The 26,328-nt window shown below is 38.6% G+C and overlaps 1 protein-coding gene across 14 annotated transcripts in view; it reads left to right on the forward strand.

The window, feature by feature from the left end:
- HNRNPR (heterogeneous nuclear ribonucleoprotein R) overlaps positions 1-25,714 on the forward strand; it is a 48,863-nt gene extending 23,149 nt beyond the window's left edge. For 8 of the 14 annotated variants that reach the window (XM_010576278.1, XM_010576273.1, XM_010576274.1 and 5 more), the window contains 2 exons: positions 1,919-2,040; positions 2,225-3,511. In XM_010576278.1, the coding sequence (XP_010574580.1) occupies positions 1,919-2,040; positions 2,225-2,837 (735 nt within the window). In that variant the 3' untranslated portion in view covers positions 2,838-3,511. Of the gene's footprint in view, positions 1-1,918; positions 2,041-2,224; positions 3,512-6,958; positions 7,067-7,115; positions 7,287-17,412; positions 17,922-23,978; positions 24,210-25,076 lie in introns of those variants that run through there. The other 6 variants (XR_774916.1, XR_774917.1, XR_774915.1 and 3 more) reach the window with 6 other exon arrangements.
- Positions 25,715-26,328: the final 614 nt, after the last annotated feature.

Genomic DNA, 26,328 nt, shown 5'->3' on the forward strand with positions numbered 1-26,328 from the left:
GGGGGGGAAATCAACCTAGTCAATTTTTCTGAGGAAACACTGTCAGAAGGTATCAGTTGTCTCTCAAAGGCCCCTGTTTAAAGGCTGTGTGTAGTTTTGGAGTGACAAAAGTATTGAATAGAAATTGCAAGGTAATTAAAAAAATGCCTTGTGAAGGGGAGGAAAATGGCACTAGCAACTCCCTTAATGCATTAGCTATTTTTAACTCTATGTGCTTCTTAGAAGGTTTCTTTTAAATGACTTCTTAAACATCAGAGGTCTCTATTGTAAGCTTCAAAGGTGTCTTCCTTTGTATCTAAGAGCAGTTGAGAAGGTCATTAATATCTGCTGTTTGTACTTCAGTGGGTTGAATTCTATAGAAATTACTCCATCTGTGTTTTAAATCCACAGTTTATGGGAGGAAATGCTTTGCACCTGGGAGTCTTGAGCAAGTATACTGTATGTGGTATATGTGGCTACATAGACAGTTCAAAGGCTCTTTACTCATCCTTTATTAATAATTTTATAACCATTTAATCGCTTACAATTTTCCTACCCACCAAAATAGGGTTTAGAATACTCATGAGTTTGGCTTTAGGATGACTGTCACTCATATTTAATGAAGTTGAAGTCAATTTGAATAGGCTTAGACCATGTCCAGGAGAAGGTAGGAGATTGTTGACAGAAAGGGTAAGTCTGCAACACCTCCTGACGTGTTTTACTATAGTATGTCTTTAAACACTCTCCAGTCCCTTGCCAGTAGACCGTACTTCTAAATGCTCTGTTAGATTTGAGCAACTGAAAACTTGTAGCAGATGAGAAAAGATAGATCAAATGCAGTACAGCAGAGCATATCTAATGCTCATCTCTGAAACAAGTTGGGATACTACCACATCTGCCCCATGACTAATTTATGGCCATTAAATTGGTTTATGAATTTTGTGAGATATTTTTGTATATGGGTGTGTTGTTTGTTTTTTAATGAAAGCATTATGGTATTAATGTGTGGAATGCATGGAATTGGCTCATTGATTCCAGTGTCTATTTAGTTGCATACCTCCTTTAAAATAAATTTTCATGATCTCTAATGTTTTTGAGGCATGTAGCTGTACAGACATGTAAAGCCTTTGTTAATGCAAATATTAATACCCAGAAATGTTAAATGCAAGGCACATAATGCCAGGTAAAGAATTGTGGGGTTTAGTTCTAATCATACTCTGTGTATGTATATTAAGTTCTTTTTGTGCATGCATTTGATAATTAATGCATTACTTTTCTGGAGGAAAAAATTCTTGGAAAAATTTTGGGAAAATTTTCTTGGAAAAATTCTGGAGGAAAAACTTTCTTGCCTCACTTGGTGAGATCACCAAGTTTCAGTGGTTTGTCTTGTTGGGTTTTTTTGTTTTTTTTCTTCCCCTTAAGTATGCATCCTCAGAAATACTTTATTTCCTCAGAGGCACTCATGTAGCACATTCAACTAGCTAAACTAGCTAGGAAGCACAAAAAAAAATACTGTTTTTTTTCTTGTGTGCATGTGCTCTACGTGGCTTACAAGTACAGTGAGTGTTCATGTCAGTGTGAATAGTGAGAACTTCTGTCAGTGTATTTCTGAAACATTTCTAGGGGATGTAGGAACATAAAAAGGGATGGTGTTATGTCTGATTTTTTTAAAAATAACGCTCAATATGTTTCAATCCCATTCTTGTACCTTAAGATACAAAGAGAATTTTTTTTTTTCCAAATGCTGCTTCACTGTAACTGGGAATAAAGTGGGACTTGAAAGAATGATACGTAACTTTCTGTTTAAGTAGTACAGAAATGAAGCACATGGCATAGTTCTGCCTGGAGCAGTCTAACCATCTGGTTTCTTTCAGTAAGTTTTAGCTTCCTTTTGAATGGAAACAAATTTTCAGATGTTTCTCTTCTAATTTTTATACAGGCTATGAATGAAATGAATGGGAAAGAGATAGAAGGGGAAGAAATTGAAATAGTGTTAGCAAAGCCACCGGATAAGAAAAGGAAAGAACGTCAGGCTGCCAGACAGGCTTCCAGAAGTACTGCGTGAGTGTTCATTCTTCACTACTGTAATACTGCAGAATGAAGTTCTGCTGTAAAATGAGCTAGTTTGGAGAAAAGTCATTCAGGTTCTTCTATGTTATGTATTGTTAATCAACAAGGGGAAATTTATACTTTATTTTGGGAGACTTTTGAAGATAAATAATTGCATGTTTCTTTTTCTTAATAGGTATGAAGACTATTATTACTACCCTCCACCTCGCATGCCACCTCCTATTAGAGGCAGAGGCCGTGGAGGGAGAGGTGGATATGGCTATCCCCCAGATTACTATGGCTATGAAGATTATTATGATGATTATTATGGTTATGACTATCATGACTACCGTGGTGGCTATGAAGATCCCTATTATGGCTATGACGATGGCTATGCTATAAGAGGAAGAGGAGGAGGAGGAAGGGGTGGGAGAGGTGCCCCTCCACCACCTAGGGGGCGGGGAGCACCACCACCAAGAGGTAGAGCTGGATATTCACAGAGGGGGGCACCCATGGGACCGCCAAGAGGAGCCAGGGGTGGGAGAGGGGGTCCTGCACAGCAGCAGAGAGGACGCGGTGCTCGTGGAGCCAGGGGCAACCGTGGGGGCAACGTAGGAGGCAAGAGAAAGGCAGATGGGTACAACCAGCCTGATTCCAAGCGCCGTCAGACCAACAACCAGCAGAACTGGGGCTCCCAACCCATCGCTCAACAGCCGCTCCAGCAAGGTGGTGACTATGCCGGTAACTATGGTTACAATAATGACAACCAGGAATTTTATCAGGATACTTATGGGCAACAGTGGAAGTAGACAAGTGAGGAGGGATTGAGAATATTGGAAACATAGAATTGGCTATAGCTCTACATCCTTCAAAACAAAATTGGCTTAATGTTTCATCCTTCAGTAGCGATTGGCTGCCATTTGTATTGGGCTGAAGAATCACTCTATTGTGTATATACTCGAGTCTCTTAGTTTTCTTTTTTCATAAACGCACTTGGACATTACTGGGCTTGCAGAATTCCTGAACTCCATATGGGGTTTCAATGCTTTTATCATTTTAGGCTTCATTTTAGCAGTTTAAAAGCAGGAATGGCACACTGTTCAATCATGATTTTGCAGAACCTCTGGTTTTGGACAGTTTCTTTTTTTTTTTTTTTTTTTTTTTTTTTTTTTGGGATAGACTACATAGGAGTATGCTGTACATAAAAGTAAAAGCTAGTGCTTTGTCTTAGTAGTTTTAAGAAATTACAACAAATTAAGTTTTCTTGTATTGAAAATAACATGATTGTATGTTTTGCATTCCTAGAAGTAGGTTAACTGTGTTTTTAAATTGTTATAACTTCACACCTTTTTGAAAATCTGCCCTACAAAATTTGTTTGGCTTAAAACGTCAAAGCCGTGGCAATTTGTTCCTTGATGTGATTGTATTTCCAATTTCTTGTTCATGTAAGATTTCAATAAAACTCAAAAATCTATTCAAAACATTACCTATTTCAAATTCAATTGTGTCCTAAAACATTATTTCATTGGTAATTCTTGCGAAAAACACTGTTTTCAAAGTATAACTGCCTATGTGAGTGATCAAATTCATGCAAAATTTCTTGTGCTTTCCAACATGTAGCACTGTGGACATCAGACTGAAAACTAGGAGAAATTACAGATAGCCCAAAGGGCACTCTTTGTTTAATTGCTGTTCAGTAACTTACCAGCATCTAATTTTGAAATTTTTTTTCTTTTAAAAAGTGTTGAAATGTATCCAAACATTCAGAGATCTAATTTAAATATAATATTCTAATGTAATGTGGAGAAGGAAGCAGAGCCTACAATGGTGTTAATTTTGTTCCTTTTTATTATGTACTGTGGAGTCCCTCTAGAGGCTATTCTGTTAGGAACCAGCCATTGTGTATTATTCAGTGTACAAACACATAGGGAAATGGTTTTGATCTCAAGCATCTTAGTCTAATTTAAGATAATATTTGACTAGGAATGAGAATTATAAATTAAATGCTGTGGCACAGTAAACTAACTTCTTGCTACAGATAACACAAACATACTCTCCATATTCTGCTTATTTCTGTCTTGACATTTAATTTGATGTTCTGCCATGATGAACAATTTGCCTTAGAATTCTCATGCCTTGTAATAAAGGCTGTTTAAAAAAAATAAGTAATATCTTCTGGGGGCATTACTAGCTACATTATTGGGGTATTATGTGTTGCTTTGACCCTTGTCTTGGACATTCCCAGATGTCAATTTTAACTGGCAAGTCATGACATTACTCTTCTGTTGCATCTGAGCCATTCTGTACCCCAATGAAGAACATTTGCTTCTCAAGAAAAGAGAGAAACAAACGGATTTAAACTTTCCCTAAAGAAAACTATTGCCGGACTTCTAAATATCCAAATCAAATACATTGCTCATACTTGATTTACAGCATTCTAAACACAGACTATTGAGGAAGTTAAACTTCAGTGGTCATACTCCTCCCTTTGTCTTCTATTCCTGTCTGGTGTCTCTCAAGTGTATTATGTCAGAATGTAAACAGATGAGCCTTCCCACGCTTTACTGTTGTGGGTCTGGTATACGATTGCATGGTTTGAGTTTTGATCTGAATTGAAGTGAGGGTGTTTATCTGGTTCTCAAAAACGGGTTTGCCCCAGTGTCAGGCTCTTCCTTTCAAATTAATAGAATTACTCATAAATAATTTAAAGTGCTTTTTAAAATTAGCATTTAGTATGTTAAAGCCCTTTTTGGTTTGGTTTCGTGGTTTGTTTTTTTTTTTTTTTCTTCATAAAGTTAATGGGACCAAATCCTGTCCTCTCTGTTCCTTACTTGAGCAGTGAAGTCAGAGGGGTATTGCCTGGGTATATGTTTCAGGCTTTTACTTGTGGTAAGGATCTGGCTTGTAATTTTGTTTTAATACAAGGATTTGCTGTCCTATCAGTATGACTTTATAGTAATTACATAGCTTGTGTGGTGTTGAGCAGAACCCTGTAGTCCCAATAAGTATTTGCTTTTCAGTAATCATTGCAAAGGGGATCTGTTACAAGGGAGCTTAATTGGAATCAAATTTAAAGTACTCTCCATTGTGCAAGAAAGATAGTGTTCACATACTGCATGCTTAAATTGTCAGCCCAGGAGAGGTGAAGTGTCAGTGCATGCTTATGGGGGGTGTGGGGAGGAAGTGAAATGCTTCAATTATAATGTTTACAAAAAAACTAAGGAACAAAAATGTTAAAATTGTCTTCCTCAAGAATTGTAAAGCTGCATCTTGTATTTATTTCTGGCCAAATCACCATTTATCCTAATATTTTTATTGAATATGGGAAGTGAGCTATACACTTTTATAATTTAAAATTAAAATCAGTAAAAGTTTATATTTACAAGATATATCAAGTTCTTCGATTTACGTGATTTATGGATACTCAAATTCATCATTTAAATTTGCAGCAATGCTTTACTGAATCCTTAAAGATAACGCGTACTACAACTTACTTGAGTAGTGGTGTATATTGAACTTGAAGAACTTAACAAAGTTATTGAAAAAAATTATTGAACAAAGATATTGTAGCACAGTGGAAAAATCTACCATCCTGATGACAGATACTCAAGGGAAGAATTTTTCATTATTTTCTCAGCACAATTCTGATACATAATCAAAACAAAAAATAAATTTAAATTTACTCTTGTGCACTGTTTTGATCATTTCTTCAGTATAACTTAGCAAAAATCCTCTTCTAGAACATGTTGAAAATGGATTTCAACTTGCAAACCAATATTAAACTTTTATGAGTGTCCTGCTGGCATTGGAGGAGGAGCCATGAAATGGGATTTTAGTAATCATTTGATCACTCATTTATAGCAGTTGCTTAAATGTCTGTTATCGATAAGGTGTTTGACTTAAAAATAAGTATGTTGCCAGATTCCTAGCAATTCCAAAACTTGAGCAAAAGATTTTTACAGCTATTGTGTTATTATAGACTTTCACATTATTAACAAAATCAGTTTACTAAACTCAGCTTTTAATTTTACTAATATATTAAACATTGTCTGCATTTTTTCAAAGCATTAAAGGTTTAATTTTCTGTAGCAATTGTTTATTTTCAGGACTCAGCTTCTGTAGTCTATTTATTACAGAATGACATCTGCATTGCTTAAACCTTTCAAAATAAGTAAATCACCACATGATTTTGGTGACTCTGTATGAAAACCTGACTACTTTTTGTCCCCTCTGCATTAGGACATGAAGCCCATTTCTGTATTTTGAACTACACAGAAAAAAAATACAGAAGGCACTCTTATTATAAGGCTAGCAGAAAAATAAATGTGAAGTATTGATCAAAAAGTCTTAAACCTCTTAGTAAACCATGTTTGAACATCTAGACCTGTAGACCCTAATGCAGATGTATGTATTTTCGGTAAGACTTAATTGTTATCCAAAAATGATGGTGGCCCATACGTAGAACAGCAAGGACCCTATCCTACAAATCTGTCATGAATAATCTTTGATCGTGCATGACTCGAGTTGGAGTACTTGTGTGATCAAGGATTGCTTGTGCAGTGAAGGTTTGCCAGATTGAATTCTGTCATTCACATGAACTACTTAAGTAGATCAGAGCCTTATAGAAAGAGTGTACCAAGTTGTGTTTCCTGTTTTTTCTAAATAAAAAAAGAAAAAAAAAAAAAGTTAGAGCTTCTGTTAACTTAGAATTTGAATGACGCTGTTGCAGTCTATTGGCTTAAAATGTCTTTTGAAACCCAGAGTGGCTAAGCTGAACATATATTAGTTGATAAAATGTGTAGAGTGGTGGTGGTGGTGGGGAAATCATTTGTGTTAAAGGGAAATCTTAAGCTTTTTTTCTCACTCAAACAAAATAGTCAAGGTGGATCTGCAATATTTGGTTATTGATCAGGAACGTTTGAAATTTTAGAACAGGAGAATCCCTCTGAAGAAGTGTTTTAACAACTTGGAGGTTACCAGAAGCTCTGAAAGACAGTTCAGAATATATTGCATCACGTTTTCTGATGTCCAGAAATCTGCAAGTGTCAATTTTGTATTTTAACTCCTTCCTTTTACCTGACTATCAGGGAAGCGTGGTTGAGGCTGACCTGACATGTCATGATGTCGACTTGCTAGGTGGGGTTCGCAAGGGACATTAACCTTGGAGTTATCGGTAAGACAACTTTCTTTCTAATTTCATTCAGTAAGATTAAAGGGCTGGGGTGGGAGGAGGGAGGAGATGAGCTCCACAGACCTGATCACTGGAATATTGTTGAAAATCTGCCATTACCATGGAGAGATTCCAAGTGCTGAAGGTAAAGGTTAAATTTAAATTTGTCCATGTCCAAGAGGAGCATGGCATAGGTTCTTACAGCTGAAATCAATTTGAAAATAAAGATGACTTGGGCTTCAAAAGAAAACTGGATGCTATTTTAGGGATGCTGGAAGCAGAAAAGATTTTGAACACTTAAGTTTTTCCTCTGTAATTAAATCCAGGTATGTTTGTTCCCCCCGCCCCCATGAAAAAGCAAAGGACTTGCAGCACACTTCTTCAAAGTCTAAGAATGCTCTTAAGAAATGTGTCCAAGTAGATCTCTAAAATAATTTTATCTTGAAAATAACAACAAAACTGGCATATCATGAGTTTGGATCATTTCTCTATTGAACATGATAATGCTTAGAAGGCATTAATTGAGAGAGAATTGCTATTAAACCAAGGGGCAGTTGTAGTTGATCCCATTATAAAACCGCTGGATTTTAGTAATCTTTTTTTTGTGGAGGGCATGATACGTTGATTCTAGACAAAGAAGTAGCAAAAGCTGAAGAACAGATTTGCAGATCAAGCTTGAAATACTTGGACATGTTGAATCCTTCATGGCACCTGCTCATCTTGCACTTTTTCTCAGCCAGAAGTGTCAAGACCTTTCTTTTCCTGATTGTACATTTATGCAGTACTTTGAAAGGAGCAGAGAAGTCGGAACAGCTTACTAGGCTATAGGAGCATTCCAGGTTCAGCCATTCTTTATTGTGGAACTGAATAGCATGCCAGTTCTGATGCCAGCTACAGAAGAAATGTAACTGGTGAGTAGAGGTATTTTGTAAGGATTTTTCAGATGTGAAATACTTGTTTAATTTGAGATAAACTTTGCTTGGCATACCTCAATTTGAGAACAGTTTTGATCACACAAACTCATCAATGCTGTTTCACTTGAAAGATCTTAAACAGAAATAAGAGGATCTCTTTTAACTCTGGATTGTCCGATCTGCATGGTTACATGGAATTACTGATAATACGAAGTGTAGTAGGACTTGTTGAATATGCTCAGGTGGCCTGTCTCTTGGAAATGAAGCAGACAGCAAGGTTGTTATGGGGTGGGGAGGAACCCCTAAGTGGATTGGCTTTTGCACACGTGGAATTTGGAGATACCTGTAGGAATACACAATGGGCCGTACTTCTTTCATAAAACAGAAACATCAGTCTCTCGTCAGTGAGGTTTATAAATTTAAAACACAACTTCAAAATGTATTTCTGTGATTATAATCTACCAAATTGCGTTAAATGCAAAAAAACAAAAGGAAGAAAGAATGAAGAGCGGACCAAATTTTAGTTCTGCCCTCCTTGCTTCGAGTACAGTTTCATTTTTTTTCCTTCCTTAGCACCAGTGAGCATGCAGTCTTGCTCATTAATTTTCCTGTTGAACTTCCTGCAGAGCTTGTGTAAGTGTAAGATACACGATTACTTCTTTCTCTGTTTTTTTTAAATCTTCACAGCAGCCTCTGAGAGGTGGTTGTGTTTCCATTTTAATTTCAAGGAATGAGTATCCGTTGCATCAGTACCTGTTTCCATGGCATTATTCTGACGTACCTTCAGACATTTCAAATTCGGCATGCAGAAAATGCATACCCAACTTGAATTTAAGAGGGGATGTCGTATAAGCGTTAATTTTGTGATAGGAAAGGAAATCTAATTCTGGAGAGCTTTCAGCTGTCTTAGCAGCGGATGGTCTTTTCTCTTTTTAAATTCCCTACTGTGTGGCTTTAACTTCTACAGAAAAAGGGGAAGTGAAATGCTGCATGGGCTAAAAGTCCTGTGATTAAAAATAGTTCAAGTGTATAATTGAAGATAGTATCGTAATGCATGTACTCAGGAGAACTGAATACAAGTGCACGAGCAGTAATTTTTGATGTTTCTTAGGCTCACTTTTTAACCAGTTCCTGGATCCGGACTACTTTCTGAAAGAATTCTTTGACGCACATTCTAAGGTGCCACGTTGAACCCTACTTTAATCAGGTTTTAAAATTCCATATATTGAACCACTGAGGTAGAGAATTAGTGTAACTTTTTGCTGGTAGTACCTGTAGACCAAACACCAAAAAGGATAAGAACACCTTGTTTTAAGTTTCATGTCTGTTTTATCAAGACTGGAGATCTTGAACTCATCCTTGTGCATTTTCACTCAAAATCAATTGCAATTACAGATTTTTTTCCCCATTCTTCTGGGTGAGCTCTTTCCTCTTTTTTGTTCTGCTCAGTGCTGGCAGTAGCAACACTGAGATCACAGGAGAGGAGTTCTTCCTACTCTTAATATCGTGCATCCATGAGGTTGTGGCAGCTTGGAAAAACCATTGCAATGAACTTTATTTTCATGCAAATCTTTACTGAGTGACTTCTGCCCTGTAACATGCAAATACTGGAGCCAGTATGCAACTTATCTGCAAGAATTTTTAATATGCAGTTATGTTGAAATGCTGCTGGTATCAACATCCAAACCATCTCACTTAATACAGTTTTCCCAGAGATTCTGGCTGAGATGAGATATTCAGCATGGAGCATTCCGCTTTGAACAGCAGGAAGAGGTTGCAAGCTGCTGAAGACAACCTCATAAGCTGTTGATGAGCAGCTTGACAAAATATATTGGTGTTGCTGTTTATTCAGTTATCAGTCACTGACATCTCCACTCCCCCAGTAAAACTGAGAACTGAGCATAAATGATTCTTCCTGTAAGGCAGCAGGTCCAGCCTGTTAGTTAATATTTTATTTATCACTTTATTTCCCCCTTGAACAGCCAGCGGTAGTAGGTGTTCTTAGGGTATGAAATATGCATTCCAATCTTCCCCATGTTTCCTGTTTTCTTTGTTTCTGCTGGTTTGCTGGCTGTTACTGTGCTCTCAGGTATTTAGGTTGTTTCCAGTTGGAGGAGTAGGAGCAAATATGTTCTGCTTATTTTTTTCCTCTTGAAAGTATTGGAAAGAGGAGAAGTAGAAAAGCTGTATAGCTGAGGAAGTCTAAGCATGCAGCCCATTATGAGCAGCTGTGACGGGTCCTGCTTTTGGTTAGAAGAAAAATTTCCTCTGCCTCCTCTTCTGATAAAGTTCATATTGAAGAGCTTGTGCTGATCTGGTACTTCTCATCAGGTCTTTGTTGCAGAGCTTTTCTGTGAGCTTGATCTGAGTGGGAAGTGTGTTGGAAACTGCTGCCCTGAAGACTGGGATGCACTTAAGGCAGAGTTTTGGTTTTATTTCAGTGCAAAGGAATAAATTACTGTTAAATTAAATGAATAAAATTACTTTGTTAAATGTAGAACAAACTCTTCCTGTGGATGTGTTTAGGCAGGTTCTAGCTATTGTGCATCAAGTAAGAGCAACCTTGTGCAATGTTTGTGAACCAGCACACACACTTCCTTCCAAAGCTCAAATAAATTGTCTGATCTAAGTGCTCCATGTTAGTGGATCAGTTGTACAGGAGAGGCTTTAATATCTTTGTAATACGCTAATCCACAGATAAGCATGTGGATTAACTTTTCGCACATGATGCCGCAACAAGATTAGTTTTTCCTTTGGAAATGTAAGGAGTCTCTTGTGTCGTTTTTCTTGACAAAACAGAAAGCTTTTGGCTACAGTCAGTGCATAGACACTTCAGTTCTGATTTCTTTAAAGGAGTGTACGTGTTCTGACTAATATCATGTCTGTGGTGAATTGCATTGAACTAAAGTAGTCCTAATTTTTAGTCTTGAAACTAGTTTTTATCCTGCTATACTTGCTTGCAATTTATCTTTCCACTTTGTTTGGAATGCTGTGTTGAGGAGATCAAAGCTGTGTACTGAGCATCTTGCATACAGAGAAGTTAGCCTGTTCTTTGGCTGCTAGTTATGCTCTACCTGCATGATAGAGAACATAGGATTAGTTCTTGTCTATCAACTTCTGAAAAGCTTCTGAGCTTCCATCAGGAGTACTTTTGAAAGTGTTGGAGCAAAAGAGAGCAGTGGCTTGGTATGCTGGGGTGTATAGACATTTTTGATACCAAGGAGCTACCTAGAAAAGTTAGGTTAACCTAACTAGGGGAATCTCCAGATAGGCAAGAGGCAAATTATTTAGCTGTGGTTTTAGAACCACTTAAATAATGTCTATTCTTGCTTGTAGCAATGATTTCCTTAAAGCACCGGGTAACCAGTTGCTTGAGTTTGTTGGCAGAGCTGTAACAATAGTGTCTTTAAAAATATTTAAGAATATTTATATGGGTGGGGCAAAAGGCTTTTTCTCCTCCAAATAAGCTTTATTTTAAGTACTTGCATTAAAAACTGAGGGAATATAATCCAGTTTAGTTAATCTGTACAGTTTCTATGCACAAATCTATTTTTCCAGTCATATGATCAGTACCCAAAACTAGTTACTGGGCATTTTAGTGCCTTCAGAAAGGGGACTGGGTGAACTAAAGTTTTTTCAACTTATAAAAAGGGGTCTCGGAAGACTTGAGAGAGAAGAGAGTACACTGTTGGGAAGAATCAGGCCCTTGGTTTTATTAGTCCTGGATAGTTTGTAAAAGTCTGCTTCTAGTCTAACCCTTTTTCAGGGTTTTTCCAGTTTCAAAACGTAGCAGTTTACAAAAAATTAGAACTACCTTGTCTCCATTGAAACAGCTTGTGAAGTTGGGTCAGATTTCTTAAATTATACTTGATGGCCTCAGACCTGGAACAGTCAGTGGATTATTTGATCATTGTTTTCCCAGTTAATTAATTTAACATTTAGTGCTTGCAGGTCTTAAAAAAAAAAAACCAAAAAACAAAAAAAAACCCCAAAAAACCAAAAAAAAAAACCAACCAAAAAAACCCAAAAAACCCCAAACACAACACAAAAGAAACCCCAACTAACAAACCCCCACAAAAAATGAAAATGCTAAACAAGGAAAGCCAACGTGGCCATGCCCACAGCGCACTTCATATTGGGCATCTTTACCTTTCCTGTCCGTGAAGGGCAGAGTGATTTGCAGTAGTGGTTCTTCAGGTAGATGTTAGCCTGTCAGATTTATGGAACACTCCACTAATGCAGCAGTTCAAGAAAGTACATACATATGGCTGATCATTTTTCAGTACAAGTTAGTTATTGGCAAGGATGGCTCTAGTTGGACATCAAGTTTCTGGATTCTTGTGTGCAAAGCTTGCTGTATGCCTCTCCAGGAAGACTAGAAGAACTATGAATTCTTTTTGCTTTCTATTTTTGCAAGCATGGTCATTTTTCAGGTAGCTGATAAATTGGTTTGTGCTGCAGTGGGGGTTCTGTGACTACATCTGAAGTGTACTTCAGGCTGTTTCAGGAAGATCAAGGTTGGAAGGTCTTTGGTAAGGTGTTCATGGAACTCTAATGCTGGGTATCCAAAGCTCTCATACAGTGCTAAAAATAAAACTAGGAAGGTGATAGCTAACTGGCATACCTTAGGATTGCAAGTAATTTTCAAGAGGGTCAAAAACTGGAGTAGTATACATCATAAGAGTCCTCAGATAATGTAAGCACTATCATACTTACTCCAGATAGCTGAGCAGTAACCTCATAAGTAAGCACTATCATGCTTACTCCAGTAAGTTGAGCAGCCACCTTTATTCGCCTTGTGTTTTCCAACAGTTCTGGATTCAATGTAAAATTTTTGCTGAACGCGACTTTAAAGAAGACTCTTAATATAAGCATTTCTGTCAAATACTTGTTTTTTCTGTCCCACCCATTTTCTTTCAGGTAGTATTTAGGGATTTAGTACAAAAACCCTACTAATTAATAGCTAGTCAGTCTTTATGCCATAAGTTTTGTGTCAGATTTCTGTAACTTTGATTTTTTTTCCTTTTTTTTTTTTTTTTTTTTTGCTGTACCTTGACAGGGTGATAATACATTACATACATCTAAGAAAGCAGTCTGTAAGCTTTTTGGTAGTGTTGCAGAGCTGAACATATAGGTCAGAGGAAAATAAACTTCAGGTTGAAGAGGGAGTCCTTAGCAGTGTTTCACAGTGAATGTGCTTGCTAGCAAAATTTCTCAGCTACTTCTCATTCACATTCAAATCAGTATTCGACCATCAGTGCTGTTATCCCTTGTTAAAATGAAGTATACTTGCTGCTTGCAGTTCTTGCTACTCTGATATGTACAAACCAATTGATGCTAGTAGAGACATCAGATTGAAGGTTCCTGAGAAATGAGGATGCTTAAAGCCTTAACGGTAGTATCTGTAGCTTCTCTCTTCTACTTTTTCTTTACTGTCCCTTCTTGGATTGGATGTACACCTCTGCTTGTCTGTCTTTGCAGAGAGACAGAAGTGTTACCTGCAGTATCTTGGATCTGTATAGCCAGCAGCTACAGATGCAAAGTCCAGTTGCAAGGTTTGAGGTTTTTTGAATGGACCTTGCTATTTTCAAATGAGTTTTTGATGTGGTATGTAAAGGTCAAAATACTGAAGGATTCTCTTCTTTGAATTTCTTTTATATTATTATCTTATCTACATGAGGTATGAGATCTTGAGTTACTAATTTTGTCAGCATTTCTAGATGATGCATGGAATGTAGACGTGCTTATTAGCTAATTTTACACTTAGTTTGCCCATTTTATGCAAGTAAACATTCATTATTCCTCATGTCTGCAAAGCATTAAAATATACATTTTCTTTAATGTTCCTTGTAAACATTAAATATTTCACAACGTATTTCCTCCTGTGTAATTTCTCCAGTGGCAGTCCATAGAAAATAAATGTGCTTTTTTCCTCCCCTTTTATTTGTTGCTTGACTGAGTCTTGGTTGTACAGTTTTAAGACTTTCTCTCATGTCAAATAGATGTCTTCAACTGCATGCTTATGAGTGTGTTGAAAAAGGTGTGCAGTGCAGCATGTGAAATCTAAAGGTCATAAATTAAATCTATTTCACTGGGCCAAAGTGGGATGCATGCAGTGAAGACTGCATATTCCACAATGCAAGAGGCTGTTCAGATGTGAGAGGCAGTTACCATGAATGTGGGTCGTCTTTTCTCTTTCATTGGAAATAGCTTCAAAAATCCTTTTACCAACTGAGCTGAGATTTAAAATAGAAGCAGCTAAAGAATATCAGATGTCTGGCTCTATCAGTAGAAGTTGCTGAAATGAGATATAAACGTGCAAGTACTTGAGTAGCTCAAAGTGATTTTTTTTTTTTTTTTCCTAGTATAAGATTGTGTAGTGTGGGAATGGCAGTGTGTTTATACACATGGAAGAAAAACAATGCAGTTGTCCAGCTCTTAATTGCTGTGATTAGCTCCACTACTCCCTCAACCAAGAAATGGTAATAATGGATTTTTAAATTAAATTTGAATGTAAGAAATAAATTAGAAATCAGTGCTCTTCTGTTATAGCACAAAGTTTAGAGGCTAGCGTTGAGGGTTTAGGGTCCAGTTCTGTGGTGGGAGTCACCATCCTTCTTCTCAGAGGCAACACTTAAAATGTTTATTCCTTTAACTTTACTAATTTTCACTATTTGAACTTTTTACATTAATCCAGTGTTTCTGCCCTCTAATTACATAAAAGCCATGAATTTTGAGTGCTTTGGGATTGAGGTATGATAACCTAGCTTTCCATGAAGACCTTTCCTGCAAGGTGGAGATTTCTGACAGACTGAGGAAAATTCTGTATTTTTTTGGTAGGTTTGTCTTATTTGAGTGGTCAAGTATAACTGAAAGCATATGTCTGCAAATGTGATCTTCTGAGCATAAAGATTTTTCTACTGAGCTAGGCTTCTTTCAGTGCTGTTTGTATGAGAGAGAAGAGTTGAGGTGAATTAGGTAGAAATGTTTTCTACTCAAGACTTCTATAGAAAGACTAACCTTTAGAAAAACAGGGAAAAAAGGAAAGTTGTACATTAGACCAGTATAACCAGTCATCTCCTTCATTAATGGACCTTATTCTCCCTTCTGAAAGTCTCTTAGCAGGGAAGGATGTAGTTTGCCTCAGAGGTATGTAGCTTATTCGAGCTGGCTGAAACAAATATTTTGTGTTCAAGTGCACACAGGTCCTTCTCATGAACAAAACTGAGTTCACTCATTTCTCACTAGCAGTGGGAGAATCTTCCCATTACTTAGGAAGTGGCAGTAATCCTCAAATATACAAAACAATGAGGACAGTGTCCAGACCATCTGGCTCACTGTCCCTAGACTCCAGCTCCATGTTGTGGGGAACTGCAGGGTGCATACAGCGTGCTCCAGAGTTAGGGGTGGGGAGCTCCAGAAGACCTCCTGGAGGAGGACAGTGACACTTACCTCAGGCATCCTACCACTCCTGTTGTGACACCATCTTCCTCCTGCTGCACTTCTAGTGGACTTCCAGTAACTCTGAAGAAACTTTCAGTTTGTGAATAAACCCTTCCCTAATCAGCCAAGGTAGGAATATGGTTAATTCAAGTATATGCCCAGACTGTTTGCATTGCATTTCGGTGTTGTCACTGGAAGGGGCCACTAGGAAAGCAGCGTGCATTGAACCATGCAGCATGTAGAGTCTTTAAGAATCCTTGTCTATTAAAATATAGACACAACAGTAGTTTCAAAAGTGAGTAGAACTGTACTTCACATGTATATTTCTGGAACACTACATTGTTAATCTCTTTAACCACCTATTTCCTTTCGAAGAGATTGCAGTGAGCAGCACTGTTTACTAATCTCATACACCCAGCCATTATCTTACATGAATAGACTTGTTTTTCCCCGCTTCTATGCCTTTGCATTTTAGTTTTTAAGGTGCACATTGTAGATGTATACGTTAACCACTGGAATAAAACCTCCACAGTTGATGTGTGTCTTGCCCTTCCTAACACGATACATATGTGTTGATTAACCACTATTAAGTGATACAGCCTGGAGAACTGCACATGTGCTATACCCAGCGTACCAGGAAAAGAAATTGAAGATAGTGTGCCTATAAAAGGTATAAAGTACAAGAACAGGCTTACTAAAGATGATAAGAGAACCATGTTCTCCTAACATCCTTTGTTTAGTACAATATATCAATTCTGGATCATTCCATGTAGTTGTACAAGTCCTTCCTTCCTGCTGGTCAGACTGGGGAGGTTCATCTGGACTTCATGTAGTCGGAGACCTGTTTATCTGAAGAAATTTCAACAGCCAAGTATTGGACTTTTTGCTAAGTTTAGGAAATGGTTTTATTTTTTCACTTTTTCCTCTTATTTTCTCATCCAGAACTCCTTATTTGACCAGCAGTCAGAGTGAGAAGGAAGTTCTTGCAAACAGTGATTTGCGTCATCTCATATAGATCAGTATCTAATGATACAGTTTTACAGATGTTTGTCAGTGCAAGAAGCTGGCCTTTCTAATGCAGGTATTTCTTCTGCTAGTGCTGTAGTCTGCACTGGGGAACTCATCTAAGATAACACTAACACTTTGATTTTCTGGTTTGGCTTTAGTGCAGTTCTTGTGTACTGTTGACAGTGATAGCTGTGGAAGGGCAGGAATACTGCTTTTGGTGTACATCCCTACAACTGTGGTCCCAAGTAAATGCTGTGGGAGAATGACTTGTACAACCTATTTCTTCTCACTAACTATAAATGGTTAAGTGTGGTGGATGTCATCAATTACCATGTGACTTTCTGAAGGGGAAATACTTCTGTAAGGCTGATGTTACAAACTGGGAGCATGTTGTTTGCATCTCCTTGATGTTGCATGTGGCCATGTTTTCGTGTTAGGCAGGTGGACATTCCTTCCCAGAATGAGTAGTTCAGTCAAGGGTGCCATGAAGAAGTTGCCAGGAATTGAGCAGGAAGGCCAAGACAGGGAAATAGGTGAAAGGATTTCAGGTGTCCAGCTGAAAGTGCAGGAGGGTAATGATGGACAGTTCTCCAGCTGAGAACAACAGCTGGCAAGTTCTTTGTAGGTTTTCCTTTGTGTTAAAAAGAAAATAATCTGATGATAATGCCCATGCACAAGGCTAGAAAAAATGAGTGATAGTGAGATGCGTATCCAGCAGGTAGTGGGTGTTCTTTCTGCCAGCTGAAGATGGGGAGTAAAGCAAGTGATACAGATCTGTGTGGGTGAGTGAGGGAATTCCACCCAAAGACTGGAAAGATGTCAAGATGTGGCATCTCTTGTGCATTACAGGATCTTTTTGAAGGACTGTGTTCTAACTCTGTGCTATGAAATCAGCTGGTAGTCAGCATGCTGGAGGATCTTGCTGTTTGACTTGAATCTCGCTATAATGTATCTGAAGAACATGTTTGGACTGTGTCCTCCTGGAATGAGTCCTATTGCTTTCCTACAGTGTGCCCATCACAAAAACAGTAGACCTTATTAGAGTGCTTCTGCTTTTGAGATGTGTAAGTCAAGCAAGTAAAGTCACCTTAGATTTTTTTTTTTTTGAAGCAAAAATGCATGTAAAGTCTCTGAAAATCCTGAATCTCTGTAGAAGTTTCCAAAAGAATTTTGCATGGGCAGTTGAAGGACCACATGCAGTAACATCAAAGTTGCATTAAAAGAAATCTGATATAGTCAGATGTAGTCTTGGTCTTCTGTGTTCATAGGTCTTAGATTTTTCTGAACACGGTATCTGGGGACAAAGTAGCAGCAGTGTTTGGGTAGGGAGAAGAAAGCCTGACAGAGTTGCTTGTTGTTTTTTAAGAAAGTAACATCTGCCTTTTTTTTTTTTTTTTTTTAAGGGAATGTTTGTAGTGGACTGTATCTTTCCATTTTTTAGTCTCTTCCTCTGCAGCTCAATTAGTCTCAGTGAGAGGAGAGCACCCTGTCTGAGTAAGGATACAAGGTAAACTACTTGACAAGCCTATGGTAAAAATCATGACAGCAATGGAACAGCTTTTTCCTAGTGTGAAATCTGAACTTTCAAAAGTAACAAGTTGCTTGTAGGCTTGGTAGCCAGCAGAGGAGTAGCAAGTAATAACACTTTGTTATATCTATGCTGTCTTCTGTAGATGTATATGTTTCAGGTTGAGGTCCTAGGGATTGAGAACAGCCCAGCTGAGAAGGACTTGGGGGTACTGGTGGATGAAAAGCTGGATGTGAGCCAGCAATGTGCACTCACAGCCCAGAAGGCCAACCGTATCCTGGGCTGCATCAAAGGCAGCATAACCAGCAGGTCGAGGGAGGGGATTCTGCCCCTCTGCTCCACTCTGGTGAGACCCCACCTGCAGTACTGTGTCCAGCTCTGGGGCCCCCCAACACAAGGACACGGACCTGTTGGAGTGGGTCCCGAGGAGGGCCACAAAGATGATCAGAGGGCTGGAGCACCTCTCCTATGAAGACAGGCTGAGAGAGTTGGGGTTGCTCAGCTTGGAGAAGAGAAGGCTCCGGGGAGACCTTAGAGCAGCCTTTCAATACTTAAAAGGGGCTTATAAGAAAGATGGGGACAGACGTTTTAGCAGGGCCTGTTGCAATAGGACAAGGGGTAATGGTTTTAAAGTGAAAGGGGCTAGATGTAGATTGAACATAAGGAAGAAATTTTTTATGGTGAGGGTGGTGAAACACTGACACAGGTTGCCCAGAGAGGTGGTTGTTGCCCCATCCCTGGAAGTGTTCAAGGTCAGGTTGGATGGGCTCTGAGCAACCTGATCTAGTTGAAGATGTCCCTGTTCATTGCAGGGGGGTTGGACTAGATGACCTTTAAAGGTCCCTTCCAACCCAAACTATTCTATGATTCTGTGAAGCTTGAAATGCAAAGATGTGTGTTTCACATCTCTTTAACCATCATGTATTTCTTGCAGAGCTTCCAGTGATGAGTAAATTAATGCAGAGCAGACCACAAGGATGTCTCATGTGACTTTTTTGCTATATAAAAATGCCTGTCTTTCAGATACTGAGCTGGATCTGGCAGTAGAGACTGTGAGCTTTGCTCTTGGTATAACAGGAATATGGGGGCTACATAACTCACATTGATTCTCTATTGGCCGTTACTGTGTTGGTAGGTAAAAATTAGATGATGATGCCTGAAATTATGAATCTCCTGTGCGCTGAGGGACTGCAGGATATAAATATGTAAGAGGACCTCCAGGAGGAAACGTGGGACTGGCAAAGCCACACTGATCTCAAGCAAAGGCAGACTTCTTTTTGATGCACAGAGCCTTTGCTTGTGTTAGCAGTAAATTCTTTTCTGTTCCAAAATGAGACTGCAAAATCTGTGGCAAGAAGAAAACCCTACAATCAGACTTCAATACCAAAAGACTGGGAATGATTGCAGTTACTTATAGAGATAGGATTGCTTGATGAAAATTGAGATGTAGTGTGTGATTAAACATATATTTGTTTGCTATACTTGTGGTTCAGTCCTGTCATTATAACAATTCAGCCAGTGCAGGTGTGTTACTACTGTCTGGAAGATGATGTCTGGTGGCAGAAGGAAAGGAGAAGCAAAAGCCTATGGCTGCGTAAAATGATTTTTTTTCTTTTTTTTTTTTGTCAGTTAGTTGTCTAAATAAAATAAGGTATTTTAGAAATGATAGTCGATTGAACAGCAATCAGAAATTAGGCTCCAAAAAAGTTAAACCTCATGTTTTTCTTTGGTATCTGCAGTGTGCAAGTGCCTGGTCCCTTTTATCTACTAATAATGTTTTAGCTTCCATTCTGATCTCGTCTCTCATAATTCCTGAAGAATATTCATGATGCCCTATGAATTGAGCTGGCTGGTAAGTTATCTGTCTTTATACCTCTGGAGAAGTTTGATTGCAAGCTTTTCTGAGAATATTTCATTCCTAGCACTTCATTTATGCCCAGTCTGGTGTTAAAGCCTCTGTGGACATACCAGTGTACTAAAATTGCGTCACAGCATCGAGTGAATTGGATCCTGGATATGCTTTTAAATTTATAAAAAAACTAAAAAATAAATATTTACCTGTGGGCAAATCCCAGCCTGTGGCACTGCTGTGGGTCGTGGCCTGCAGGGAAAAGCTGCTCTTCACCTTCTGACTGATGCATCTGTCAACTGATGTTTTGCAGAATAGTAAATGGGGGTGAAAGGAATTACCAGAGCACAAATAGCGATCACATCATGGTTTCTTGTCCTGGGTACTATGTTCTTAAACTTGTTAGAATAATGCCTGGTATAATCAAGCTATACTTCACTACTTAAATCAAGCTTAATTTTAGCCCAGTGCTTTTTGAATTGAAATGACTCAGGCAAACCTTTGTTTTGAAATAATTATAATTGCTTCTTACAGTTTTGCACACAAATTTCAGTTGTATCCTGATCTAAGAAATTTTAGCATTCTAGTAGATGGCTCTTCAATGTCCCTTTTGCAATCCGCATTTGAAAAAAAACCCAAAGAAAAACAAACTGACAGAGAAATAGGACAGAAGATTATAGAACTCTAGTTTCTTTTCAATATTTATTGTATTTTTTCAATATTTTTCCTTTTCTAGGTGTTTTCTAGGTTTTGTGGACTTAGGCTCTGTCCCTCTCAGCCTCTTGTGGTTCCTTGTGCACTCCAGTCAGCACTCTGTCAGAAGGCTTGACTCATATTTACCTTACAATTTAGAACTGATTCTCCTTGCAAACGTTTGAAACAAACAAACAAAAAAAAAAAGGAACTGAATGATATTTCACTTTTTCCTGGGTTTCTGTACTTTTAAATTGAAGTGTTTAGGAAGCTGGGTCTTAATTAGCTTTTAGTGGAGGTGAGATAGAAAAGTATTTGTGTAACTGCCCATTATTTTTGCCTGAAAACACCTTTTTGGGTGTCACCTGACTCACCTCAGTGCCTTCTGAGATACCTGCTGCTTTGCAAGGCTCACATGGAATATTTGTGAGACTTAGTAATACCACGCGACAAGAAAGGTAGAGCAGGATGAAAATCAATTGTGTTCTCAGAAATGGAGTTCAGTGCCTGCTTTTCAGCATGTGATTTGGGTTGAGAGAAGGAGGATTGAAAGAATAGTTCTTGTATTTTGTTCGTTGGTCATCTCATGAAGAACTGCACAGCACTGCATCTTCTGGATAGAGAAGGGCAGACCTTTGGGAGCTGAAGACTGGTAAGACACTGGTGCAACTTTTCTTTGCTGGCCTTAGTGCCCCTCGCAGTGTTAAAAGTTTTGCTTTTCTAGCTTTGTTCTTCCTCCTGATGTTTTGCCAGCATTACAGATGGGAGATATTAGCATGTTCTTAACAACAACCACACCAGCCCCACCTCAATACCTAGAAGTTTATGAGAAGATGGAATTTCTTCAGTAAAGCTGTTACTGTGGATGTCATAGGGAGCTGGGGCAGGAATCCCCGTCCCTGCATGGAGCCACTGAGGTGCTGATTGGAGCTGACTGTGCTGGATTATCATTTTTCAGGTCTGATGGAGCAGTGTTACATCAGGATGCTCACAGATGTGTCCAAGCTGTTTGCAGAGTGGATGTAACTTTGAAAGCAGCATAATCATACTAATCTTCTGCTTGATAGCAGAAGCTTGGACCTGAGGTGGCTTGACCTGTGCCTGCAGCTTCTCCTGCTTTGTTCACAAATGTGTTGGGCCCTGTATACCTGCATCCTTTCCAGTTTCTCTCAAGAGCCTGGTGAGATGGAAGTTCCTGATCTTGTCAAAACCCAAACCCAAACAAACAAACAAAAAAACCCCGTAGCTTTGCTTGCAGCTTTTCAGCTCTTCATATGTTTTGCCACAGAGGTCTGTGCTTGTCTCTTTGTGCTTCCTCTTTGTGTGACCCTTTCCCCTTTGGACTAGGACCCTTTCCCCTTTTTATGATGACTTCTCAGAACTTGGTCTTCCAGCCTCCTACCCATCTTACGTTTACAATAAGTAAAATCTTTTCAGTCCCCTCATTACCTGTGGTGGGTTTTTGTCCATGGATAGTAGCAGAACCTCCTGACATCACTTAGAGCCTTGGTTAATGCCTGAGGTGTGGCAGCAGCAGGTAATGTTTGAGGTGATGCTGCTTCATTGACTCTAAATACCTTCTTGTTCTGTTGAGGTCTTCCCACCTCTGCAGTGCTGTTATCCTAGCGTTGCTGAGTGCCAACTCAGAAGAATTTCCATCTTCCAGAACAGTACAAGAGGCAGCAGAAAGGGTGAAATGAAGCCTTTATTGGCTCTGGGGTTTTGCTCTATTGTCTGAGTCCTAGGTATGGTAATCTGCTTTTTGATGCAAATTACACTTCTTGTGACCCAAGAGTTTAGGTAGGTCCAGAGTTCAGCTTGGTTTGAGTGAGCTTGAGAGTTTTATACCTACATGCTTATGGCAGAAACCCAGCAACCGTTTTTCTTTCTTGGAACAGTTAATTTGTTGGTCACATCCATTTGAGGCAAGTGTTTTTCTTCTAGATCCCTTGATCTCTGACCTGTGCTGGGTCATCAGCTTGGCTTTATGTATGTCTCTTGATCTCTTTAGGGTTTGAGAAATGAAGATTTCTTTGGTTTCATGCCTTTTTTAGGGAAACAGCATGTTGTGGTCACAGCTGTCAGGTAGCTCTTGAATCTTAAAATTCATAGTTTCTCCAAAACTGGTGGTTGTTCTGTTTGCTGCTTTTGGCCATTAGGCTTAGAAGATGCTCTCGGGAGAGTGTGGTAGTGCACTGCCTCCTGTAATAGTGCCTTGTTGATGATATCTTGACAGGTATCATCACTTCGACTCACATAGGCAACAAGAGATCTTGCAGCCTGGTGGTTTGTCATTCATGTGAGTACATCAGACTCATTTAGGATTATAAATCCTTGCCTGTTCCTACTGGATTTCTCTTAAAAAAAAAAAAAAAGAAGGGGGAGGGGGCAAGTAAATGCCAGTTAATGTCACAGCTGCACAACTTTATGACATTCCTGTGTAGACATTGGTGAAGTGACTTGCATTTTATTTCACCTGCAGGATATTCAGGTTGATCCATCTTTGACTGAACACTTTCTCTGTCTTAATGGGCAGTTTGGAAAAAAAAAATAATGATCTGTTCCAGAGTAGTTGGGATTTATTTATTCTGCATGCTTAAATGAAGCTTCCAACATATTGTAGGAGAAACAGTTAAAAAGAAGAATGCCTTACCACTAAAGTCGAGGAACATGGATTATTTATCCTCAACCAAGCCTCAGACAAACTGGTGTCAAAGACAAAAGTGTAAAAATTGCTTAAATCAGCTCTGGCAGTATGTCACATTTCTTTCAGTGAGCTGAAGCAGTAACTCAGGTAGCTGTCACCTGTTTTCTTGTTTCCAGATTCAGTCCTAAGTTTTAGTTTATGGACAATTGTACAGATGCAAAGAGTTATAACTTATTTTGAAAAACTGATCAGGATCTTCCCAAGTATACCTCAGTAATTCAGGATATTTGATGGCATGTAAAAAAGGCAACTTGCTTCACTTCACTTACCTTTTGGCTTTATGCTCCCAGAGAGGCGGGAGAATAATCTTAACAACTTCTTGGTCTAATTACGGTTTCTTTAAACTGCATGTGTATGTGACAGTTGATTTGCTATTTACATATATTAATATTACTAACTAGCAATCTCAATGAAATGCTTCACCACATTAATGAAGAGGGCAGCAGAGCCTTTCTTGAGATTGTAAAGTCTGTTTTATTCACATTATTTGTAATAAAGAGAGATCTTGTTTGCTACTTTTTTATTTGTTAAATGCCAGCTTCCTCTTTTCCTTGTCATAGGGTTAGAGGACATGTCGTCTGTTATAATAACTTTCTTCTGTTTGAAACTTAAGTATTTCTACTCTCATCTGTTTTTAGATGATGAAGGAAAGACACTGTGATGGGCACTAAAGCATGGACTTGCAGTGTGAACTCTGATGGCAGGTACTTGTGTCTAGTCCTGGTGGTCTGACGTATCTGGGGAAGGCTTAGGTGCCGTGTGTCTCTTGGCCGTGGTTTTCTCTGTTCTCAATTTATTAATTTCAGCATTGATAGAAATGTTTGTTTGTCTTTTATAGCATATCCAAGAGCTGTGCTGCAACAGAGAAGGTGAGTTTAGGGGGTGAGAGGGAGTGGGTTGACAGCCAAGCCCTCAATAGTTAATCTGTTCTGTTTTTTTCTTATATAATCCTTAAAGTTTTATGGACAGCTGTTGGATTGATCAGACAGCTGCTGAAACCGTAACAAAATGTCAAGAAATGGCATGTTTTTAGCATTGGGGAGGAAAAGAGACCAATTTGAGGATTAGATTTTTAACCCCTCCTGAAGTATTTTTTTGTCCTTTGAGTTAGAGACCCAGATACAAAGTCACCAATCTGTTCAGTGAGGGTATTTTTTCTCTTTGTATTCCTGATTGAGAATTAGTGTCTGTGTAATGCTTGTTGCTAGAAACTATTGAGTTGCTCATGCTCATTTATTTCTGTGCTGTGAGTTCAGCTGAGTATTCCTCTCTGCTCTATGATGGGGGACTGCTGGTTGCTATTAGCTGTGCTTTAAAGACAAGAATTCCTGTTTTCAGTCAAGTTTAGGTCACATTTGTTCTGAAGCCTGATGAAAGCATTAGCTAGTACATATATTGTGATTCTCTGATTTGGGTTATAGAGGATTTGCCTGTGAATCTTGTTTTAACAGATCATTAAGTGTCTGGATTTCTTCCTTGGGTAACCAAGCAAATAGTCTCAGATATGCTTTGTTAGGTAGAACCATGTGTAGACAACAAGGTTTTATTATTCATGGGGAAAAATGTAGTGTAAGAACATGAAATCTACATTACCTTGAATTAAAATAATTAAATAAACAAAATTTTAGGACATACAGTATCTTAATGCCACAACTTGGAGGAATGATGTAGAAATTCTTGAATGAGTCTTGTTTTAACTGTCATTAAAAATATGCATACAATCTGTACTTTTGCAGTAAATGTAAAACGTACCATGGATAAACTGTCTTCTAGAAGAACCTCGGCATCTGCCTGTCATGGCAAGTGATCTGAGCAGTGACTTACCCGTGTTAGCAGTTTCAGGTGGGTGTGTTATATGTATTTGCAGTCTTTTCTCTTGTTCTGTGCAGTGTACTAGAAACTGCACGTGCCTTGTATAATTTGTTTCCTACCCGGTCCTCTTGTAATGTCCAGTTTTTCTAATAAACACCTTTTGAAGTCATTGCTTTGTGGTTGTTTTCCAAGGGTCTGAGTGTTCCCATGTGTTGCTTGTCCTCAGTGACATATTCTCTTTGGATCATGCAGGGAAGAGGAGAAGAGAAACTCAATCACTTCCTTTGGGTGGCAACTTTATTATAAGCTGCCAGGTCAAAATGCAAGACCTTTTCTAATAGTTTCTCTGTTTTGAGTATTTTCTTGGAGTGTCCTGATGCTTCAGATCAGACAGAAAACCAATTTAAGCAAACTTGAAGAAACTTCTCATGAAGCAAAATTAATTCCGAATGTTTGTTTGGAAAACAATGATGAAACAAATTGGAAGTTGTGATCTTGTGATTTTATTCCTGTGAAGTGCCAAGTCCTGCAGGAAACTTCAGCCATATGAGGTTGAGAGTTACCTCGCACTTACATGAATACCAAGGGTTTGGCTTCATCCTGGCTTGTTATTTTTTGTTTCAGAGGGGGACTGAGAAGAGAGCAGAATGCACCTAGTGGTCTTTAATGTGCAGTACCTCACTGTGTTTGCAATATTCCTCCATTTGATTGTTTCCAGGGAGTAGGGGGAAGATGGCCTGTGTGCCGGCATAGATATGTTTTCAAGAGGTGAGAATTTGTGTGTGTGCATGTGTGTATTTACTTAAAAATCCCTTTCTTCTATAGAAGCATTCTGACATGTCATGTAGTTCAGTTTGGCTTTGTTTTTCATTTCAGCTGTGCAGACATTACCAGAATCACTCGGAAAGATACTCGTTTTTTCCATGCTTAATCCTTTTTATATGCAACGTTGTACTAGTCTTGCTGAACAGCAGGAATGAATGGTTCCTAAAAACAACTACTACATAAGTATAAGTTCAGGAGCTGGCATGAGATTATTTTGGAGACTTGGCCAAGAAAGAAGTATTAGAGTTAGTCCTGTAACAAACATGTTTGGCAAATTGAAAAAAAAATCCAAAAGTTTTGAAGTTTGACTCAGCTCTAACCCTCTTCAGACAAACAAAACCTTCTCGAATA

The sequence above is a fragment of the Haliaeetus leucocephalus genome, unplaced genomic scaffold (genome assembly GCF_000737465.1).
Source record: "Haliaeetus leucocephalus isolate CR32 unplaced genomic scaffold, Haliaeetus_leucocephalus-4.0 Scaffold517, whole genome shotgun sequence".
Lineage (NCBI taxonomy): Eukaryota > Metazoa > Chordata > Aves > Accipitriformes > Accipitridae > Haliaeetus > Haliaeetus leucocephalus.